This window comes from Notolabrus celidotus, chromosome 16, assembly GCF_009762535.1.
Source record: "Notolabrus celidotus isolate fNotCel1 chromosome 16, fNotCel1.pri, whole genome shotgun sequence".
Classification (NCBI taxonomy): Eukaryota; Metazoa; Chordata; class Actinopteri; order Labriformes; family Labridae; genus Notolabrus; species Notolabrus celidotus.
Window position 1 is genome coordinate 28,886,520 of NC_048287.1, and position 17,910 is coordinate 28,904,429.

General features: G+C 38.0%; 1 protein-coding gene across 1 annotated transcript; it reads left to right on the forward strand.

Annotated features, from left to right (window-relative positions):
• Window positions 1–1,623: 1,623 nt before the first annotated feature.
• Window positions 1,624–13,420, forward strand: LOC117828538 (major histocompatibility complex class I-related gene protein-like). The gene is made up of 8 exons (XM_034705749.1): window positions 1,624–1,738; window positions 2,207–2,755; window positions 6,014–6,280; window positions 8,718–8,996; window positions 9,428–9,751; window positions 11,056–11,160; window positions 11,746–11,833; window positions 12,558–13,420. The coding sequence occupies exons 2-7, from the start codon at window positions 2,698–2,700 to the stop codon at window positions 11,814–11,816; spliced, it is 1,104 nt and encodes a 367-aa protein (XP_034561640.1). The 5' UTR covers window positions 1,624–1,738; window positions 2,207–2,697; the 3' UTR covers window positions 11,817–11,833; window positions 12,558–13,420.
• Window positions 13,421–17,910: the final 4,490 nt, after the last annotated feature.

Here is a 17,910-nt window from a genome sequence, read left to right on the forward strand (position 1 = left end):
AAACAAATAGATACAAATAGATGAGGGGCGATTGTAGTGAATTGAAAGGAAATATTTGCCCTCTGGAAGCCCCTCAGTGGATGAAATGTGAAACACTGCCCTCTGGATGCCCTTAGCTAAATACATAAAGGGGCCATCAAGATGCCCTAAAATAGTGCCTCATGTACATGTTTACTTTATAGCAGATACAATCTTAAAAAGTGTCCTCTGTATGCCTGTAGATAAAATGTAGACAGGAAAAAAATAAAGTGCCCTCCAGTGAATTTAATGTTAAAAAGCTGATGTCTGAATGCCTTTTTAGAGAATAAAATGTAATAAAGTGCCCTATTGGTTACTTACCTTTATTTTACATATTAAGTTTTCATGCAAGGTTTGTGCATTAAGTTTAAAACCAAAGAACGTCTTTGTTCATTAAAGTGTTTAATCAGTTCATTTTACTATTTGACTTTTAATGAACTCCTAAGTTTTGAATTTAACTTGTGAGAAAAAACAGAAACAATTTTACTAAAGTGTGAGTTTCATGCAGGGAGATGAATTCCTGTTTTTGTTTATTTAACATAATCACTAATATAGTAAATTTAATAATTCAATTTCCAGCACAAATAGTCACAAAAATACTCATCACAATGCTGAGAATTAAGTGTTAGATACTCATTATTTCCCAGGGGAGGAATCCCCAGCCGTCCTTCTTGTTACCTCTGCCTCAGTATTTTGAAAATAAGCCTGAACTGTGAATATTGCATCACGCGTGTTAAAGTCAAGTTACTCTAACTAAAGTTAATCTTAACTTTAACTGACACACCAGACTGTATATGTTTTTTTTTTCTGTTTAGCCTAATAGACCATATTTCAACTACAGGGTGGATAAGCTTAGTAGCTGTGTCCCAAAGCATAACCAAGTCCCTGTAATTCTTCCTTTAATGGGACCATCTTTATAAAGCCTCAGATCATGAACTCATTAAAGGCAATGTTTTCTGAGTGAACAAATTAAATTAGTGGTGGGGTTGTTTTCATATCTGCTTTTATTCAGTCATGCAACCAGTGGAGAAGCCCTTTGTTGGCCATTGCAAATAACATAGGTTTTGAAATGCAGTGTCTGCATCTACGTCTTGTTTGAAGTCTATACAACTGATTCAAATTAACAGTGAGCATAATGAGCTTCTGTCAGCCAGAAGATGTGGGGAAATGTCTCAATGTGTTAACTGATCATCTGACCTCTGATCTCTCAAAAAGGTAGTTTACTATACTGATGCATTACTTAATATTAGCTTACAAAATAACAAAGAAGGGCCAGGGCTACGAAGTCTTCTCCATCGTAACCAAACTGTCTGTAACCACTGAGCTATTCAGTCTCATCATCCCACTGACAGCCGACCATCTGCTGGACAATGTGGACACCTGAGAGAGAGAGAGAGAGACAGAGACAGAGAGAGAGAGAGAGAGAGAGAGAGAGAGAGAGAGAGAGAGAGAGAGAGAGAGAGAGAGAAAGACAGAGAGAGAGAGAGAATGGGAAGGGGGAGAGGGAGGGAGGTAGAGAAAAGGGGAGAGGGGGGATGATGAAGAGCAACATGAAGACAATGACTTGGATCGCTCCTACACAACAGGCTGTCATCACCAAACAGAAGTGGGATAATGACAAAAGCTTTGATAGCACAGAATAAACAGTACCTCACCAAGGAGTGTATTGACTGGCTGAAGAAGTATGTGAACTATGGAAAGACCTCTCTGATGAGAACAGGTAGAAGAACCACATGACCTGTTCATAAGCTCCATTTATTTGTTATACTCTGACATTAAACTAACTGTTTCACACATTTCTCTTTTTCTCATACTCTCTCTTCATCACTATTCTTACCCTGACCCTTTAACACATTGTACATCTCTCTCTTTGTGCCTGATCTTTCTTAATGTTTCTCTTTCTTTTAAGTTCAGTTTCTCTCTGTCCTCTTCTTTTCTAATCTATCTCAACTCCCCCCACATATTATATCTGTTTTTCTACGCTGCCACTCGTTTTTTTTCAAAACAAGGTTCTAATAGTTTTAAGAATTATTTTTAATAAGGTTAATTTTTATCACCTACATAATACATGTTTATAGACTTGTATTAACCAAATAATTAAACAATCAACATCAACAGGACTTGTAATAATAAACAATAAAGTGTAATAAAAAATAATGATACACTGTCATTTATTTTTGTTCTCCAGACCTCCCCTCAGTGTCTCTCCTCCAGAAGTCTCCCTCCTCTCCAGTCACCTGCCACGCTTCAGGTTTCTACCCAAAAAGAGCCGTGATGTTCTGGAGGAAAGATGGAGAGGAGCTTCAGAGTCTAAAAGACTTATCCGGGAGGGAAATGGTGTCATTACAGTTGATCTGATACACAATAATATACTACTTTACATGCCAGCAAAGATGGGACATCAGAATAAAGTGGTTCTGGCATGTAATAAACAAGCTGTTCTAAGTTTCACTTTCGTTCATAACCTAAGTGAGTCAGTTTTACTGAGTTACTAGTGACGTTGATGCTCAGATTAAATTTAGATTGGCTGAGATGGAGGTTGAAGTCACCGCCTCTGTATTCTCCTCACTTCGCTTCACGCAGAGAGCTCGAGCAGGAAGAAGCGTTTTATAATTTGGGTTGTAAAAAAACAAAGTATACATTGAAAGTCTATCAAAGTTTAAGAAGACCAAGGTCACAATGAGGACTCTGATGATCCTGGCTGTCCTGGGATTAGTCCTACATGACACGACGGCAGGTGAGTGAAGATTAATTTAAGACGATTTATTGAAAAGAGAAAATGCGTCATGTGTTTCTAAACTTCTAGAATTTAAGGTTCATTTAATATTATTTGATGTCCAGTTTCGGGAATTTAGGACATTGTAGAACTGATATAAGTCGACGAATGTTCTTGTATGTTTGTTATTTATCTTAGTGTTCGTGTAATTCCTCTCACAAGTAAGTTAATAAAAAGGACACGGTGGTGTTGGCCACTAGGGCGTAGCTACCCACCGCAGCGTCAACACAGAAGTCCAAAGTAAGCATAAGAAGTCACAAGAAACGATTATTCAAAATACATTTGTCCTTTTTTTTTTAAAGATAACTCAAACCATTATTCAGAACATTTCATTAATTATTTCATCTTAGGGAGATGCTGTCAAAAACAGCAGCATAACTACTGAGCTCAAACCAGTGATAGAGAAATAAAGACAAAGGAATAAATTGGTTCAAACTGTGGTATTTTTTTTAAATCAAAAACTATACATAGGGCACTTAAAGTCTGTCTTTAGGTTGTTAAAGACAGTTTATTACTAAAAACTGTGATGTTATGTTAGTGCTATTAATCAAGGTTGTTATCCACATTACTTTAAATATTGAATATTATTTTAATATTTTAGTTAAACACAAGGTACTTGTGCTGAAAGAAAGTATCAAATCAACTTTATTTATATAGCACTTTACAAACAACACGGTTGATCCAAAGTGCTTTACAACAGAATATGAGGAAAACAAAGAGAAAATAAAATTAAAAACGACACAAACAGAGGAAGAGAGAGGGAAAGAAGAGTGGTAAGAGAGCAATATAATTAAAAATGAAATTCACAATGAAAACAACAGTAATGACTAGAAAAACAATTAACAGTGCAGTGAAGCATCTGAGCCAGTGTGGTTAGGGGCAGTTAAAAGCTAATGAATAAAAATGAGTTTTAAGACGACTTTTAAAAGTCTCAACAGAGGGGGAGAACTGGATGGTATGAGTGCTAAGTGAAGAAACCCACCCCACTATGCCCTCTGCTGATAAGTTTAGTAGCCTATCCCGGGGCCCCTCATGTCCCTCAAAGCCAGAGATAGAAAAGACATATGGGCAGCAGAGCCAGCACATCCCTGGGGTTATCACGTGGGCTCCTCCCTTCACTGATGTTTCCTTTAGTTCGGCCCACGACACCTCTGAGAGGCTAAACAGTTAACTCTGGCATCCCAGAGCAACCCCCCCTCCATGCCAGCTCGCACTTCCCATCATATCCACTACAGACCACCCCACTTTATTAACCCAACCCATACAGTATTGCCATGTTCAACAGACCCAGGCTCCGTACATGCAAGCTCCAGGTAGTGACAACACTGATACTACCTACTCTAGCACCTGGACCTGCAGCCCCCACCACCCAACACACAACAAGAAGAGTCAGCAGCTAGATATTAGAAGACAGGGGAGGCAGAGCCAAGATGAGAAGCCTGTATGGGCTAGAACTCATCCCCCCGATCTAGGCTGTTTGCTGTACCTCCCCCCTAATGAATATTTCCCTAATTCTGTTTTGGCCCTTTACTGATATTACTCCTCCTTATCCAGATCCACTGACTAGTGTTAACTGCTTCGTCTGACATTTCCTTTACCGTTGTTCTTTCCACGCACTCCCAGTTCTCCCAGTAGTGAGAGAGTTGATCGTGCTTCAAGCCCTCTATATCCAACTTTTACTGGACAGATCCTAACTCTCCAACCTGGCTGCTCTGTTTTTGTTGTCGACTATGTAAGCTTTTTCTTTTCATACGCCGCCTCCACAGAGTTCTCCAAAGGCACTGTCAGCTCTGTATTAAACCCCCTACTGACTGCTCTACCAGAGCACCATGTCAGGCCTCAGATTAGTGGAAACGATCTACTGTTGCACTACAAGTTTTCCTCCCAAGTCTACCTGCATCTCCCAATCCCTACTACCTTTTAGGTGACCTGACTCATGCATCTTAAAGAGTCTACCTCCCATACATTTCTCTCCTTCAAGGACAAACTGAATGGCTGCACTCTTTCTCTGATTACATCCTGAATTCACCTGTCGCTTCCTACTTTCAATCCCTGCCACTAAGCTCTTCTATGCCTGGTTATGTCTCCATGTATACCGACCTTGGGGCAGGCTAACCTTACAACCTGACATAATATGCCTTAATGTTGCTGTCCCTGCACATAATGGCTATGATTGGTCCCTCCAACCCAACATTTTGTGTTCTGGGGTGATGGACGTTGCCCCTGACAGGAATCTAATGCGGTTATCCTCCATGCACCACAGGTCCCTCTAGCTAAAATGGTACATGGACTTAAATATCACTTTTGTAGTCTTTCTCACCGCTCAAAGAACTTTTACACTAGTTGTCGCATTCAACCATTCACACACTCATGGCTGCTGTATTGTAGTATACATAGCTTAGACAGTAGAAAGGCAAATAATATGGACTTGTTGAAAAAGTCCTCGGTGAACTGCGGGAAGTTGGGGTAGACTGGAGCATCTTGGCAGGGGTCTGGCAGTGAGGTTACTTTAGACTTTATTAAACAATTTGCTTTTAATCCAACATATCAGGAATACTTGCAGAAAATGTACTGCTTGAAAAATAGTTCTTAAGTTTCAATAATTACACTTTTATAAAAGTACGATACACTTTGGCCAAAATATTTCTGTACTGTTTTATTAAAGATATAACTTGTATGCTAAAAAATGATGTTCACAGTTCAATGACAGCAACATAAAAATATATATTTGATAATAATCGACTTGACTTGAAGACAACAACAGCAATAGAAGAGGAAAACAACCCACCTTTGGTCAGAGGTTTCAAATCCTAAAATAATGAGAGTGTAAACTGTGAATGAATCATAACCACAAATAAAAACTCAACTAACAGGAAACTAAACTGGAGTTTATCTTCAGATTTATAAAATGAAGAATTATAAGTGTTGGTAAAAATCTCTTCATGACAGTCAGGTGGAAAACTGCTCGACTGAAATATTTGACTTGTTTGATAATTCATTTCAGAAAAGAAAACTACATTTTCTAAAACACGTTCATCAGGAATATTAGAATAAAGAGGGTTTTTTAGATCTTCAAATGTTATTATTTACTGACTGTACAGAGGTTATAATGTTGTGTTGAAAGTGTGTAAGTCTTTGATTGTGTGTGCTGGATGATAACTTTGTTCAGTGATCGAAAAGTGATGAATAAAAACTGATGAAAGTATTTTGTCCTTACAGGGACTCACTCTCTGAAGATTTTCTACACTGCGTCTTCTGGAGTCCCAGACTTCCCAGAGTTTGTGGCCCTTTCGTTGGTTGATGACGTTCAGATGAATTACTATGACAGTAACACCCAGAGAACAGTACCCAAACAGGACTGGATAAGCAAAGTCACAGAATACCAAGCGGACTACTGGCAGGGGGAGACTGAGAAGCGCAGAGGTACCCAGCAGTGGTTCAAAGCCAACATTGAAATTGCAAAGCAGCGCTTCAACCAAACTGGAGGTTTGTTCATGTTTTAGTTTCTCCTGATAAAATATTGTTCATATTTTCAGCCTGTATTTTAGTAAACAGAGTTGTTACCATACACACACACACACACACACACACACACACAGTAAGTAGTGTGTTTTATTCCCGTAGTTTAAACAGTTTGCTGAAGTCTTTTCTGATCTGAAACAGACTCAACAGAAACATCACTGACACTCAGACTGCTGCCTGCTGCTGTACTGCACTGACTCAGTGTTTCTGTCCATCCCATAATAACCTACAGAGATTATTAACCCTTAATCTCCACTTCATCAGATCAGAATAACTCCACTGAACCGCCCACAGTGAGTCGGTCCATGTTAACTCTCTTTTTAGAAAACCTGTTTATCACGGCAGCTCAACAACACACGGCTGATAGAGGAACATTACCGCCTGGTTTCTAAAACTAAGGAGCGGGACCGTAAACGGGACACAGGCTGCTTGTGCCAGGTCCGCACATGAGAGGAGGAGCGGCGTGTTTTAATAGAGCTGCTGACAGGACGACAGGACAAATATCACATTCACATCAGAGGTTTGAAAAGTTGAACAGCCAGACTCTGCTGAACTGACAACACTGTGTTCATGATGTATAACAACAGGACTACAGATTAGATTAGATGAACTTGACTACAGTGTTTCTGTGTCATAATAAACATTTTAAATGAATGTGTTCAGTGTTACTCAGACTAAAGAAGCACTTTAAAGAGTTCTCCTCAGCTGTTTGAGAAGTTGTGATGGACTTATTGAACAGTTGTATTGATATTTACTGGATTAAACCATGTATCAGTTCATTTAAAAACAGACATCACATGATCTATAACCACACACATAATCAGTCTGAGCTCTAAATATGTAATATAAACATGTTTGATTACATTAACTCTACTGCACTGATATACTGTGTCCATCCCATAATATACATGTGTACATAAATACAGATTACATGAGATCAATTGGAGTTGAGCACAGTGTTTGTTTGTCATAATGAACTCACAGTGCTGAAAATGAGTTGATCACAGAACATGTGTGGACGAGGATTTTGATCACTGAAGAATCATTTCTGTGTTTTTAATCAGAAATGTTAAACGATGTCTCGCTCCAGTTTGTTTAATCTGATAATAATCTGCTTTAATCTGTAAAGTAAAAAACCTTCAGTGTTATTATGAAGCAGTTTGAAAAGTTCCCCTCAGTCCGTCTTCACATTTTGAAATAAGTTCATGGTTAATCTCTAAACTTAGAAATAACTGGATGATGAAAACAGTCTTTAGTCTCAGCTCTTAATATACAGTAGACACACAGATTAGATTAGATTATCTCCACTGCTCTGTCCTCAGTGTTGGTTGGTCCTCTCAGGCAGCATCAATCAAACATCTGCAGGTGGAAACAGCTGTTGGTTGTGTGGAATGATTGACAGATGGATGGACCAATCAGGACTCACAGACTGCCTCCCAGTCTCCATGATGGTCCTGGTGGTCTCTGTCTTACTGTGAGCAGCTGTAGTAACACACTGCTGAACACTGAGGGCTGAGCAGGAGGAGTCTACACACTGATCCTGGACTCAGACTCTCCTTCAGGGGAAGTTTGAGTTTGTGTGTGTGAGTGTGTGCGTGTGTTAGTGTGTGTGTGTGAGTGCGTGCGTGTCTCTGAGGTGAAGATGTTAAATCAGCTGATAAAGTAAGATTGAGCCATGACCTCACTCTGGTTTACTGAACACTCTCTCTCTCTCTCTCTCTCTCCCTCTCCCTCTCCCTACTTCTCTCTCTCTTTTCTACTCTCCCTCTGTATTGCTCCCCCCTCTCTCTCTCTCCTTCCTTCTCCATCTTTATCCCCCTCTTTCTCTCCCTCTCTCTCCCCTGTCTTTACCTCTCTTTCCCCCTCCCTCTCATTCCATCTCTCTATCTTTCTCCCCCTACGTTTCTCTCTCCCCTCTCTGTTTCTCTCATCCGTCTTTTTCTCCCTCCCTCTTCCCCCTCTCATTATCTCTCTGTTTCCCTCTGTCTGCCTTCTCTTTTTCTGTCACCCATCTCTCTCTCTGTCTCCCTCTGTTTCCCACTTTCACTATCTCTTTTTCCCTCTCTCTCTCTGTTTCCCTCTTTTTCCCCTTGCTCGCTCTCTCTCTCTGTTTCTCTCTCTCTGTCTCTCTCCCTCCCTCTCCCTCTATATCCCTCTCCCCCTCCCCCCCTCTCTCTCTCTTTACTTTCCCTCTCTCTTTCCCCCTCCTGTCTCTCCTCTCCCTCTCTTTCTCCCCTCTTTGTTTCTCTCATCCGTCTTTCTTTCCCTCCCTCCCTCCCTCCCTCTCTCCCTCCCTTCCTGTCTCTCCATCTCTCTCTCTCTATCTCTCTCTCTATCTCTCTCTCTCTCTCTCTCTCTCTCTCTCTCTCTCTCTCTCTCTCTCTCTCTCTCTCTCTCTCAGGTGTCCATATTTTCCAGAAGATGTACGGCTGTCAGTGGGATGATGAGACTAAAGAGGTCAATGGTTTCAGACAGTTTGGTTATGATGGAGAAGACTTCATAGTGTTTGACATGAAGACAATGACTTGGATCGCTCCGAGTCAACAGGCGGTCATCAGCAAACAGAGGTGGAATAATAACAAAGCTGATTTAGAGTATAGGAAGAACTACCTCACCAAGGAGTGTATTGACTGGCTGAAGAAGTATGTGGACTATGGAAAGACCTCTCTGATGAGAACAGGTAGGATCACATGACCTGATTTTTTTATTATGACAGTGTTCATTTACTTGTTTATATTTTTTTACTGTGATATTTCAAAAAATGTATCCCATAATTATCTATTTCTTATTCTCTCTCTTCACCTGTCTGCTCCCTCTATCTTTTCCTACATTTAGTCTCTTTCTTTAATTTATCTTTTATTTTTATATCTCTCTGTCCTTTTCTTTCCTTTCTAATCTTTCTCAACCACATCATCTCTCCTCTTCTGTTTTCCTCTCTGTCCATCAGTTCTTTTTAAATGTAGTTTTGTAAGGCTGATTTTCTTTGTTTACACACTGTATACCTTTATTGTTTACCTTCATTTAACAAATGATCATCATTTATGGATTTAACTGTAAAAAACAGGATAAAAACAAATAAAACTCTAATCTCTCTCTCTTTTTGTTCTCCAGACCTCCCCTCAGTGTCTTTCCTCCAGAAGTCTCCCTCCTCTCCAGTCACCTGCCACGCTTCAGGTTTCTACCCAAACAGAGCCGTGATGTCCTGGAGGAAAGATGGAGAGGAGCTTCATGAGGACGTGGAACTTGGAGAGATCGTCCCCAACCCTGACGGATCCTTCCAGATGAGTGTTGACCTGCAGAAACTTCCATCTGGAGACTGGGGGAAGTACGAATGTGTGTTTCAGCTCTCTGGAGTGAAGGAGGACTTTGTCACCGTACTGGATGAAAAGGCAATCAGGACCAACCATGGGAAGACTGGAATCAGAAGTGATGAAGGCAGGACATTTAAATCCTTCAAATCTTTTAAATACTTTTCCTGATTTAAACTCAAAGTTGTGGTTTAAAGGGATTATTGATGCAGGGAATATTGTTCTCCTTCTATTTTTTGATCAATACATTAAAACTATCAGTAAGAAAACATACAAAACACAATTATATAGACCTCTCCTTTCTTTACAACCTTTCAATCAGTTTTTCAAATGAAACAAAACTAACTAACTAAACTATTTTTAATAAACCTTTTGAATGTTTAGAGATTCTGTGTTGACTTTTCTACTTTTAAGGACAAGAATACCGTTTTTAAAATAACTGGACGGATGGATATATCTGTCAGTAAATCATTAATGATTAGTTTTATGTTCTCAGTTTTCTGGCAGTAAAAAGGAGTTTGATCATGTAGTCAAAGTGTCTCATAGTGCCAAACACTAACCTGGTAAAGAAACCAGCATTCAGCTAAACTCAAACAACACAGCTAGAAAATGAAATCCATCAATCAGTCAGACTTTATTTATAAAGTGCTTTTCTTACAATGACATTATAACACAAAGTGCCGTACATAAAAACAACTTAAAATAGGATACATTTTTAAAAAGCATATATATAAGTATAAAACTATAAGGACCTCCCAGATCCTAATCCTAACCCCAGCCCCGACCCCAAACCCACCCCACAATCCTAAGGTTAAGAACACAATATATGCAACAACAATAATAAGAAGAAGAACAAAATAAATAAATAAATGAAAAATAAAAATGAGTTGCTGAATGAACTGAGGAAACAGTTTCATGATATGTTAATGAGGAAACACTGGAGGAAACATAAGATGTTAAAACTCAACACCAGAAATTAAACTCACCAAAATAAAATACATTTCTAAGATAATAAAACACTAAAATATTAAACCATTAAAAGAAAATAATAAGCTATACTTAAAAAATAAGTAAATAAAATAAAAGTGACTAAAATTTGAACTAGATAAGAGATAAATAAAGTAAGGTGAAATAAAACTGTTTAAGAATAAAACTCAGCTTAAAGCGAGACTAAAAAGGTCGGTCTTGAGTTTCCTTTTAAAAATGTTGATGCTCTGTGCAGCCCTCAGAACTTCAGGTAGGGTGTTTCACAGACGTGGGCCAAAATCATAGATCCAGGTTTTATTCACAGACATGTAGAGATAAAAATAAACATCAACACATTAAAGTGACAGTGTTTATTTACAGGATGATACTCTGGTTTGTAGATGTTCTCCTCTGAACTGCTTCATCTCCACAGATTATAACTGTGTTTTTGTTTCTGTTCAACAGTGGATTACACCATGATCATCGGTATCGTTATTGCAGTGGTTCTTCTGCTTCTCGCCCTCGCTCTCGCTGCTTTTGTTGGATTCAAGTTTTGCAAATGCAAAAAATGTGAGTCACAAACAGAAACTTTGTCTTGTGTGATTTTCTTCCTCAGACTTTGAGTTTCAGTTTTTATTCAGATTATTAAAGTGAAGCTTTAACAGTGTGTGTCTCAATGTGTTCCTAACAGTGAAAACTGCATTTGAAACTCTGTCATAATGATATCATAAGATCACAAATTATCATTCACACGTTGATTATTATCAGATATGCTTCTATTGTTCATGTGGTCTGTTTTACACGTGTCTGCTTGTTAAATACATGTTCTTCTATGTTTGTTAGTGAGAACACACTCCTCAATTTAATGTCTCTGTAACTCTGACCAGCAGTTTACCTTTCATAAACACTCTGAGGTAGTTAGTTTATTGAGGTTAAAGAGTGACGTTTACTGTTTTCAAGCTGTGTTTTGGATAATAGTTTGAACTTCTGTTTGATTTTTGTTCAGGAGACAAAGTGAGCTGTGTGCGTAGAACAAGATACACGTGTCAATTTAAGATTTCATTTCTGTTAAATAAGTGACTAGAGGAGAGGAGAAAAGATACTCTGATGTTTTGAAGTATGTAAGAAGTAAAATGTCTTTGCTTTGTATTTCAGCCAACTGTGATACAGCTTCTGAAAACAGCTCGGAGCTCAACGAGAAACTGAACCCGGTGCCGACAGCATAAACACACCACCCTGCACTGTGAGTTTCTTTATATGGGACATAAAACGCTGCTTTAACTTTGTTCTCTCTGTTGTTTTTCACTGTCGAACTTCTGTGACACATTTTAGCTGTGAAGACAATCTATGAACGACCTCAACGGAAACAAAAAAGTGTCTTTTGTGAAGTTAATCGAGATCATTGAAGTCAGTAAATTCCTTCAGATGAAATGTAAGATTAAAAACTTAAAGCTCCTGTGAGGAACTTTTGACGTTGGCGCCCCCTGTGGACAACATGACACCTCTCATCTCTTGTCTGCTTTAGTCCTGTAAATGAGTGAGTCGTGTAAGGGATGTTTCAGCAGCCTGCAGTTTGTCACTACAACTGGCACCTACCACCACCAGTGGTTTCAGACGCTAAAAATAACTCTATATAAATAATATATTTTTTGTTCTGATGGTCCCGTTTGCTCTTGTTTGTCATAAAGAGACTTCAGTATTAATTTCAGTCCGTTTCATAACCAGCTAAAAACTCCTCACAGAAGCTTTAATCGATAACCTATAAATAAACAGTGACACTGATTCATTAAATAAAGATTAAAACGTCTTCAAGTTCAGGTGAAAGTTTAGTTTACAAAATGTAATCACTGAAATGACTGACTCAAACATATTTCAGGTAAACGTCTTTAAACATGTTGCACTGTGGAATTAATCTCCAAACATTTATAAGGTTCATTATTTTCATTTTACCTTCTTTCTTTCTTTAGGTTTCTCTCGAGTGAGTGATTCAGTGAGTGAGTGAGTGAGTGAGTGTGTGAGTGTGAGTGTGTGTGAGTGAGTGAGTGAGTGTGTGTGTGAGTGTGTGCGTGAGTGAGTGAGTGAGTGAGTGTGTGTGTGTGTGAGTGAGTGAGTGTGTGAGTGTGTGAGTGAGTGAGTGTGTGTGTGTGTGTGTGTGAGTATGAGTGAGTGAGTGAGTGAGTGTGTGTGTGTGTGTGTGTGTGTTTGTGTGCGTTTGTGTTTGTGTGTGTGATTACTGGAGTCCCCCTCTCCCACACTGCAGTTGCTGTAATTCTCAACAAGATGAGGCAGGAGGAAAAGGACGGATGCGGTTTTCATCACAGTTATGTTGATTGGGACAAAAATTCAATCTGGATATTTTAAATCTATAAAAATCAAACACTTTGAAAACAGCAGCATCAATTCAAGATGTACCTCCCATCAGTGTAAATAGTCTGTAGTTTATAATTGTGTTGGGTTTGTTTTTAAACTGAAGCAAATAACATCTCATGTCCTTCAGTTGTTTTTGCTTACAAATCAAGAGTGTGTGTTTTAGTTTTATGATGTTTCTCTTTTAACGTGTTTGGAAACATTATCTTCTGATTTTGGCAGAAAGCCTTAAATGACTGTAGGACGTTTGAAACTTCTCATCAAGCTAATCTGAAATCTTGTTTTATAGTTCCTGCTCGTTTTCAGGAACAAGGGACGTTTCCTCTCTAAGTTATAGAAATTGAAGATTCTTTCTCAGAATCACTTCTCGGGTGTGGTAAAGTTAAGTTGTGGTGTTGATCTGCTGTTTCATACTCTTGTTCTGTACATTTTCTTTTTAAATAAAGTCCCTCTCACTCTGACAGTCTGTGTGTTTCTTCATTTCTCTCATTCATATAAACACTGACACAGTTAAAGCTACAGCTGTGTGAACACTGTGGCAACATTTTGTCTTTTCTGCCCTTTGTACTGTAAACTATGTGATCTGTAGTTATTCCTTTTATAAATGGATGACTCACATTGTTTGAAGAAGAGACTTAGAATGACCTCTCAGTAACATCTGCACTGTAATGATATCAAAATATAGAAATAACACAGGGGTCTTTTTGAGCCACATTGAAGGAAACCCTGACTTAGCTGAAACAGTTTCTGAATGAACTCCATGTTCTGATAAATCTCACCTAATGTGTTGCTTCAGTATTTTGATCAGTTATCTTTTAGGTGAAGTGTAGAGAAAGTAGAGCATAATTATTGTGACAGATTTGAGTTGTCTTTTGTTCTAGCTTTTATTTCTTCAGAACACTCAGAGGACAAAATCTACATTTTGCAGCGTTTATGTTTTCGTGTAATCGTAAAATTAGACTTTATTTGTATTGCACTTTTCACATAACGTAACAAAGTGCTTTACATAAACAAAAAATCATTAACAACAGTATGACCACCCCACCCTCCAATAATCCATATATAAGTTAAAATATGTCTCAAATTAAAGACTCAATAAGATACACATAAAAAGACTGAAATATAAAATAAGTGAGTAAATAGAGTTACTTTAAATAAAACTCTTAAAAGCCAGACTAAAAAGGTAGGTGTAAAAACATTGATACTCTGTGCTGCCCTCAGGTCTTCAGGTAGGCTGCTGTTAAGTGCTGGCACAAAGACATGATAAAAAATAAAATGAGTAAGATGTGGGATTTTCAGACCCGCAGATTTTAATAATAATACAAATAATGCATTTTATTTAAAGGCGCCTTTCTCAGCACTCAAGGTCACCGTACAGGGCAGAGTCCAACAAAGAACAATATAGAAATTAGGCAGATAAAATCAACAAGGCATGATACAGTGTAATTAATAAATACAAACAAAAGTAACAGAATGAGATGTGGTGCAGTGAAGAGGTGTAATCAGAGTGAATATGACAGTTTAAAAAGGTGTGTTTTGAGATGTGATTTAAAAATGGAAAGAGAGTCGATGTTACGGATGTCTGGTGGGAGGGAGTTCCAGAGGCGTGGGGCAGACCGTCTCAAGGCTCTGGACCCCATGGTGGTTAAGCGGGCAGGTGGTGTAGTGAGGTATATAATGTCCCTGAAAAACTGTATTCTAGTATAGTATATAGACTCAAACACACATCAGAGAATTAAGCTGAAGACTACACTTCATTCATTGCGATCACTGCATGCATGCTTGATCCAGATTTTAATTTTAATGCTCATTTTAACAAGGTCGTAAGTACTTCATTTTATCATCCTAGAAATATTGCAAAAGTCAGACCTTTTTTAACGCAGAAAGATGCCGAAATTTTAATTCATGCTTTTATTACAAGCCGCATTGATTACTGTAACTCCCTTTTTACGGGCCTACCCAAAAAATCTCTCAGAAAGCTGCAGCTTGTTCAGAAACCTGCTGCCAGAGTTTTAATGAGGAGAAAGAAAACGGACCACATAACTCTTCTTTTAAAAACTCTGCACTGGCTCCCTGTTTCTTTTAGAATTGATTTTAAAGTCCCTTTACTTGTTTTTAAAGCTCTTAACAGCCTTGCTCCTCCATACATTACTGATCTCCTGTCATTTTATGTTCCAGCCCGATCACTGAGGTCCTCGAATGTTTCCCTTTGAAATGTTCCTCGTGTGTCTCACACAGGCACCGGCCAGAGAGCTTTCTGTTTTTATGCCCCTAGGCTGTGGAACTCTGCCTCTGGACATCAGAACAGCAAGCTCTCTGTGTGTCTTTAAAAGTAAATTTAAGATTTACCTTTTTAATCTAGCTTTTAATTTGGAGTAATTTATTTCAGCCCTGGGCTGCATTATTATCATTATTATTATTATTATTATTATTATTATTATTATTATTATTATTTATTTATTTATTTATTTTTATCATTATTATCTGAAGCATTGTTTTAACATGTATTTATTTATCTTATTTATTTATTGTGTTCATCTGATCTTGTTAACTCTACCTTATTTTTAACTTTTATTTCCACTCTTACTTATTTTATTAATTTTACTGTGTTGATTTTCTGAATTCTTTTTTTTAAATCATGCGTTCTATAATTTTACCATTGCTGTTGTTTTCTTACTGTCTGTTACTCTGTGAAGCACTTTTGGCTACATGTTTTTATGTATGAAAGGTGCTATATAAATAAAGTTGAGTTGAGTTGAGATACTTGCACATGTTTCTATTTGTTTATTCATAAATGCATAAACAAATAGATACAAATAGATGAAGGGCGATTGTAGTGAATTGAAAGGAAATATTTGCCCTCTGGAAGCCCCTCAGTGGATGAAATGTGAAACACTGCCCTCTGGATGCCCTTAGCTAAATACATAAAGGGGCCATCAAGATGCCCTGAAATAGTGCCTCATGTACATGTATGCTTTACAGCAGATACAATCTTAAAAAGTGTCCTCTGTATGCCTGTAGATAAAATGTAGACAGGAAAAAAATAAAGTGCCTTCCAGTGAATTTAATGTTAAAAAGTTGATGTCTGAATGCCTTTTTAGAGAACAAAATGTAATAAAGTGCCCTATTGGTTACTTACTTTTATTTTACATATTAAGTTTTCATGCAAGGTTTGTGCATTAAGTTTAAAACCAAAGAACGTCTTTGTTCATTAAAGTGTTTAATCAGTTCATTTTACTGTTTGACTTTTAATGAACTCCTAAGTTTTGAATTTAACTTGTGAGAAAAAACAGAAACAATTTTACTAAAGTGTGAGTTTCATGCAGGGAGATGAATTCCTGTTTTTGTTTATTTAACATAATCACTAATATAGTAAATTTAATAATTCAATTTCCAGCACAAATAGTCACAAAAATACTCATCACAATGCTGGGAATTAAGTGTTAGATACTCATTATTTCCCAGGGGAGGAATCCCCAGACATCCTTCTTGTTACCTCTGCCTCAGTATTTTGAAAATAAGCCTGAACTGTGAATATTGCATCACGCGTGTTAAAGTCAAGTTACTCTAACTAAAGTTAATCTTAACTTTAACTGACACACCAGACTGTATATGTTTTGTTTTATTCTGTTTAGCCTAAGATATCATATTTCAACTACAGGGTGGATAAGCTTAGTAGCTGTGCCCCAAAGCATAACCAAGTCCCTGTAATTCATCCTTTAATGGGACCATCTTTATAAAGCCTCAGATCATGAACTCATTAAAGGCAATGTGTTCTGAGTGAACAAATTAAATTAGTGGTGGGGTTGTTTTCATATCTGCTTTTATTCAGTCATGCAACCAGTGGAGAAGCCCTTTGTTGGCCATTGCAAATAACATAGGTTTTGAAATGCAGTGTCTGCATCTACGTCTTGTTTAAAGCCTATACAACTGATTCAAATTAACAGTGAGCATAATGAGCTTCTGTCAGCCAGAAGATGTGGGGAAATGTCTCAATGTGTTAACTGATCATCTGACCTCTGATCTCTCAAAAAGGTAGTTTACTATACTGATGCATTACTTAATATTAGCTTACGAAATAACAAAGAAGGGCCAGGGCTACGAAGTCTTCTCCATCGTAACCAAACTGTCTGTAACCACTGAGCTATTCAGTCTCATCATCCCACTGACAGCCGACCATCTGCTGGACAATGTGGACACCTGAGAGAGAGAGAGAGAGAGAGAGAGAGAGAGAGAGAGAGAGAGAGAGAGAGAGAGAGAGAGAGAGAGAGAGAGAGAGGGAGAGGGAGAGAGAATGGGAAGGGAGGTAGAGAAAAGGGGAGAGGGGGGATGATGAAGAGCAACATGAAGACAATGACTTGGATCGCTCCTACACAGCAGGCTGTCATCACCAAACAGAAGTGGGATAATGACAAAAGCTTTGATAGCACAGAATAAACAGTACCTCACCAAGGAGTGTATTGACTGGCTGAAGAAGTATGTGAACTATGGAAAGACCTCTCTGATGAGAACAGGTAGAAGAACCACATGACCTGTTCATAAGCTTAATTTATTTGGTATACTCTGACATTAAACTAAATGTTTCACACATTTCTCTTTTTCTCATGCTCTCTCTTCATCACTATTCTTACCCCGACCCTTTAACACATTGTACATCTCTCTCTTTGTGCCTGATCTTTCTTAATGTTTCTCTTTCTTTTAAGTTCAGTTTCTCTCTGTCCTCTTCTTTTCTAATCTATCTCAACTCCCCCCACATATTATATCTGTTTTTCTACGCTGCCACTCATTTTTTTTCAAAACAAGGTTATAATAGTTTTAAGAATTCTTTTTAATAAGGTTCATTTTTATCACCTACATAATACATGTTTATAGACTTGTATTAACCAAATAATTAAACAGTCAACATCAACAGGACTTGTAATAATAAACAATAAAGTGTAATAAAAAATAATG